The sequence below is a fragment of the Ailuropoda melanoleuca genome, chromosome 12 (assembly GCF_002007445.2).
Source record: "Ailuropoda melanoleuca isolate Jingjing chromosome 12, ASM200744v2, whole genome shotgun sequence".
Taxonomy (NCBI): Eukaryota; Metazoa; Chordata; class Mammalia; order Carnivora; family Ursidae; genus Ailuropoda; species Ailuropoda melanoleuca.
This window is the reverse complement of record NC_048229.1, coordinates 80259573-80265572: the sequence shown is the minus strand read 5'-3', so window position 1 is coordinate 80265572 and position 6000 is coordinate 80259573. Positions and strand designations below refer to the sequence as shown.

The window sequence follows — 6000 nt, the reverse complement described above, 5'->3', positions numbered from 1 at the left end:
TGATTCCGTCTGTCCCTGGTCCACAACTGTGGCACATCCCCTAGTCTGTATCCTGTGCGGGGGCAGGGGGGTGCTTCTGTCGGTATCACTGCGTAACAAGTTGCCCCAAAGCTTCCTGGCGTGAAACAGCAAATGTCACTTACCATCTCTCACCCTTTCTGCTGGCTGGGCGGTTTTCACATGTGCCATGCCCTCCTGCGGTCTCATCCAAAGGCTGGACTGGGGCTCCTCACTGGCCGGCAAGCTGACTGGCTCTGGCTGGGGCCTCAGCTCCTCCCCACATGCCTGCTGAGGGTCCTCACAGCAGGGGGCTGGCTTCCCCGATGGACCAAGCGGGGAAGAGCTGCAGGCCTCCCTCCTACAGTCTCACACCAAGGAGAAGCCCTGTGCCGTCGCTTCCCCCATGTGACACTGCACGTGCAGCCCCAGCCCAGGTGCAGTGTGCGAGGGGCATGCACAGGGCATGGACAGCATGATGATGGATCACTGATGCCACCTTGGAGGCTGGCCCGACAGTCTGTCCTAAACCCCAAATGGTCCCCATCCCAACCATTTCTTATTTTTAGCACTGTTTGCCACCATGAATTTGAAAGATATTTTCAAACACAGAAGTGTATTTCCTTGATATCTCACCGTCCTCTGTGGGGAGCTCCTCTCTCCCCTCATGCCTGTCCTTACGAGACGAGACCCTGGGAGAAGCCTCCCTCAGAGCTCCCCCCACAAATCTTACTCCATCATTCAGCCCATTAGTGCAGTTTTATTTTCCATACTGCTGCAGGCAACAGCACTGCTCAACTATATAACTGGGACCCGGACCCCCTTTATCTGGAAAGGGCTGGACAGGGCATCCTTGCTTGGGACCCCTTGTGCAGCTGTGGGCTTACATCGGCTGGGTCTGCAGTCTCGTCTGGAGGTGTGGCTGGGGCAGCAGGATCCCTTCCAAGGTGGCTCCATCACGAGCTGGCAGGGTGGGGCTCTTGGCCACAGAACTCAGCATCTCTCCAAGTGGCCTCTCCACGGGCTGAGTGTCCCAGTGATGACGGACATCCTTCAGAGAGAGCGACCCCGAAACCAAGACAAAGCTGCAGCGCCTTCTGTATCTCAGTCTCAGAAGTCGACCCCGCCAGCTCTGCCCAATTCCATGGGCCACTTGAACTGGACCTGATTCAAGGCAGGAAGATGACAAAACCAAGATGCATGGGTCAATGGGGTCATCTGAGAGCCTGACCACCACAGAGCTGTCTTAAAGAGAGGGCCAGACGAAAGAGATTCAGAGAAAAGCAATGAAAAGGTCAAGGGACACAGACTAATTGATCTGAAAATGACCAAGTTAGACCAGGATGGTGACCAGTGGGAAATCACCAAAGGTCAGCTGATGGTGAGCACACAGAAAGAGCCAAAGTCAAAATCTACCAGCTGTCTTAGCCCCACCATTCCCTATCTGGGGCTGTGACTGTCACACAACTTCCTTACCAGCAGAGAGATGATGGTGTCTGACCCCCTTCCACACTCAATTGTCTGAAGACCAAAGGAGTAATAGATAGAACAGTAAAGTGCCTAAGAGTTGCGCTGTTATCATTAACTTATTTATTATCATTATAAATGATAAGGCCCTTTAAAAAAATCACAGCTTGGGGTGCCTGGGTGGCTCAGTTGGTTGGGCATCTGACCCTTGATCTGAGCTCGTCTTGATCTCAGGGTCGTGAGTTCAAGCCTGGTGTTGGGCTCCACACTGGGCATGCAGCCTACTTTTTAAAAAATCACAACTTTATTTATGATATAATTCACATGCTACACATTTCACTGGAGTTTAGTCTACCACCAACACCAGAGAATACAAGGTCCTTTTCACCCTTGAAATGGTATTTTCAGACCACAGAAAGAAATACCAGTCAAGTTAACTAGGGGGCTCCTTAGCCCAGGGGGCATGAGGAACCATGAAGTTCAGGTTGAGAAAGGACATCTGCAGGAAGAGATGTCTGGACACACGAGGGCTGAGCCATCTGTGCAGGAAGATGGCGAGAATCAGCCCGCAGCCTTGCGGGTGGAGCAACTGAAGGCTGACAGCCTGGTCTGGAGGGGCTTGGCGCTACAGTGAGAACCCCCTTCCCAAACCCCCAGCACCCCTGCCTCACTGCCCAACACTCCCTCCCATGTTCTCTTGCTTCTACAACAGCAAAGGGCACCTCTCCTTTCAAGGCAAGTTGTTGAGTGGTGCGAACCCCTGTGGCCAGTAACATAATTCTGCCCCTGCCCTCCTGCAAAGACTGCCCAGCCCCTGCAGTGTGGCCCCTGGGGCCTGTTCAGCCTGCAGGATGGGATGAAGCCTTGGTCGGCCATGAGTTTGGGGATTTAATGCTGCCCCTCTACCTGACCCTCCCGGGAGACCTTCCCTCTGTGCTGGTGGCTCTAGCCAGGGCATTCCGTGGCTGGATCCAAGAAAAAGGAAGCGGCTGGGGCCTTCCAGGTCAGAGCACCAGCAGCCAGATGAGCAAATGCTAGCTGCAGCTTCTCGGGGGCAGGTGTGGCCTGGGGGTCGGGCAAGTGCCTTCACAAAGGAAATGGGCCACAGGTGGGCATGATTTTCCTTCTGATTAACCGCATCCGGGTGGAGGAGATAGGCCACCTCTACGGCAGCAGAGGGAGAAAGGGCAAGTAAACACTGGATAGCCAGGTGTTCGGATTTGCTTCTCCCCACCTCTTTCCTTGCTGCACGGTGAGTCCTGCGAGCAGAAGGCCCTGCTGACCCGAGCACAAGGGCATGGGATGGGGCTGTCTTGTGGAGTGAACAATTGGGGACGAACTCCAGAAAGCAGAACGTCCTGGCGACCCCTGGACACAGTCTGGAGCACTCTGTTGCCTGGCCCTGGAGTCAAATCCCAGCTGTTGTGCTAAAACACTCTCTCCTCTCACCTCCATGCACTTCAGGCTGGAGACCTCCTGCCACTACCCGCTGCCCCCGGACCTTCAGTCGGGAGTCTAAAAGTCTGCAGCGGACACCCAAGCCGTGGTTCACAGAATCATTCTGGACACAGAGAGGGCTTTTCAGCTTTTTGTTCTTACTAAGAACACAGCAAATGCCAGCAGCTCTTTCAGAAATCTGTTCAGAGAGCCTTGGTGACAAATTCTGTTCTGCCTTCTGCCATCAGCCAGATTCCCTAGTGGGCTCTGACAGTGCCATCTGGGAAGATGGTTCCTACGGGCCATGCAATCCTGGCATGGATCAAGGAGGAGTTCCGCGCATCGAAGAACTGAAAATGTGGACCACTGGACAAGAGAAGCAAGCTGACAACCAGCTGACCAGGGAAACTCATCAGCAGATAAATGTACACATAGGCACGTGAGCGAGTGGTGTGTCTGTGTGGACACACATGCGGCTGGGGGCAGGCACATCCCAGTGCATGAGGCCTGAGCACCTGTGGCATCCACAGCTTGGTTTCTAAATACCGTCTTCCACTAACAGTGACCAGGACTCCTCGCAGAGATGGGCGCTTCAGTCTGGCAGGGAAGCATCACATGCTTCTGGAACACCTGGCACACTAGGCAGCCAGGGAGCCAGCCAGGAGTCCAGGGGCTGTCAACACGCTTGGGAGCCAGTGTGGCGGGGCTCACCGAGACAGAAAGATGACACTCTGTTAAAGAAACACTAGTTCCTGGGGCGCCTGGGTGGCGCAGTCGTTAAGCATCTGCCTTTGGCTCAGGGTGTGATCCCAGCGTTCTGGGATCGAGCCCCACATCGGGGTTCTCCACTAGGAGCCTGCTTCTTCCTCTCCCACTCCCCCTGCTTGTGTTCCCTCTCTCACTGGCTGTCTCTCTCTCTGTCAAATACATAAATAAAATCTTTAAAAAAAAAATTCCAAAAAAAAAAAAAGAAAAAAGAAACACTAGTTCTTGAGTTCAAACTCAGATAAACGAATAAATAAAAGTTTGAGGAAGCATGAAAGGTTCACATAGGTTAAAGTACTTTTCTACAAAATGTTTTTTAAAATAGAGAAGAAAAGAGTAATTTGCAGCAGAGGGCACCTGGCAAACACCACGTTAAATAGTCAACATTCCCATGACCCGTAATGGGACGAACTGAAATTCTGCCCCCTCCCTCGATGGGCCAGCCAAGAGGCATAGCCTCAGTTCCTGCCCCATGGGAGTCTCATGTCCAGGAGACACCAGACACCCTACAATATGGACGAGCACCAAGGCCAAGAGGAGACAAGGCACTTGCACGGATTGAAGGAGACGGAGTGCACATGGCAACCTGAGGCAGAGCACAGACGGACGGACAGACCTCTGCTCTCTGGCCCAGTATGGGATGGGGTTCACTGGACTTTCCATTCCGATAGCACACTGAGCCTTGCGGGAGAAGGTCTGAGTTTGCAGGAGCCAGGCCCACACACCAAGGTGCTGGGCAGTGCAGGGCACGCAGGGCAGCTGTTGTCTGGGGGCACTCCCTTGCTTTCACACGGCCCTGCAGCGACATCCGCATCATGTCCACACAACTTCCCCTCTCTCCTGGACCAGTGTTACCCCTGCTCTCCCGGACCAGTGTTACCCCCGCGTGTGGGGCTGACCCATCCACATCCTCAGCTCTGCCAGGCTGCCCCCCCCCAGCCTCTCCTGATCCGAGCTGAACCCCCACCGCCCACCACGTGCTCTGCTGCCTGGGGCCTCAGGCCACAGGAAGGCCCAGGCTGGAGGAGGGCCAGGACGTCCCAGAGGGGTGGTGAGTGAGGGGGGGCCCAGGGCATGGGTTTGAGCAAGGCCCCAAGGGACAGGCATGCCCCTTGCACCAAGCGTCCATAGGAAGCCCGTCCAGTGCCCACTCCTCCAGTGGCCACTGCATGCAGACATCCCTTTTCTCATCTGCCCCCCAAGTCCTGGCCAAGGCAAGGAACGGATGCCATGCAGGTGGGAACCAGCTGTGCTCTGACAGACACCTGGCCTCACTGGAGAAGTGGGGGCCTTCGGTATTTTCTTCCACCCCCCACGTCCTCCCCACGTCCTCCCTCCTCACTCCAACTCCCCACAAGTCCTGGATCCTACCTCTATCCACTAGATGCCAGTAGCAGCCCCTGTCCCCGCTGTAACAACCAAAAATATCTTCAGATGTTGGCCAATGTCCCACAGGGGTCAGAATCACTCCTGGTTAAGAACCTGCTATGACCCGCCTTTGTGCCCTATTCAGCTGCGAGGCTCTGGCACCCACGACTTACTGGCGAGATGATGCCCCCGGCCTCGCCACTGCGCGGGAGGAGAGGGCTGAGGCAGGGCAGGGCGGGGAGCACTCGGGCTGTCCCCCGGGCCCCTGGGGCCTGGTCCTGGCTAGAGAAAGAAGCACGAGAGTAAAGCAAATTTTACTGAGGACACACGAGATCCATCTGCAAGGTCTGTGGCAAATGCAACAAAGAGCAAACACAGGCTTTCCCTGTCGTCAGCAGCCATGGGCCCGAAGTCAGCTACACCCACGGCACTGAGGTCATTCTTGAAAACCCACCAATCCCAGATGCGGCGACGGGCTGGAGGAAGCCAGCAAGGAAGATGGAGCTGCTTAGCTGTGATAAGCCGGGTCTGGCTCAGGGGAGGCCTGGAGCTGCCCCAGGCCGGCCGGCCAGCATGAAGTCCTCGCTGAGGTCATGCCTCATCCTGGGGCAGGCGGAGAGAGCCTGGGATCCGTGGAGAGGCCTGACCCCCACCCACTCGGCCTGGCCACCGGTCAGGGGCCCCTGTGTGGTCACACCCACAGGTCCTTGCAGGGAACAGGGCCAGCAGCCAGGGGTGAGGGGCCGGACCCGCAGCTCACCTCCTGCTGACAGCCTAGATGGCCTGAGCAGGGCTGGGCAGGACGTGGTCAGACAGAGTGACCTGAAAGGACGTTTAAACCAGATCAGGCCCGTCGGCACCCAAGAGCTGGTCGGGGTCTCTAGAGGGTCTTCTGGGTCCACTTCCCTGACAGGCAGGGCCCAGAGGGAAGCAGGGGTCTGCCTGGAAGCGAGGCCTGCGTCTGTC

At 56.0% G+C, this 6000-nt stretch overlaps 1 protein-coding gene across 1 annotated transcript in view; it reads right to left on the bottom strand.

Annotated features, from left to right (window-relative positions):
• Positions 1–731: 731 nt before the first annotated feature.
• The window catches only part of BANP (BTG3 associated nuclear protein), a 128274-nt gene continuing 123005 nt past the window's right edge, over positions 732–6000 (bottom strand). Inside the window, exon 13 of the mRNA XM_019803550.2 lies at positions 732–1161. Within this exon, the coding sequence (XP_019659109.2) occupies positions 1108–1161 (54 nt within the window). The 3' untranslated portion in view covers positions 732–1107. The remainder of the gene's footprint in view (positions 1162–6000) is intronic.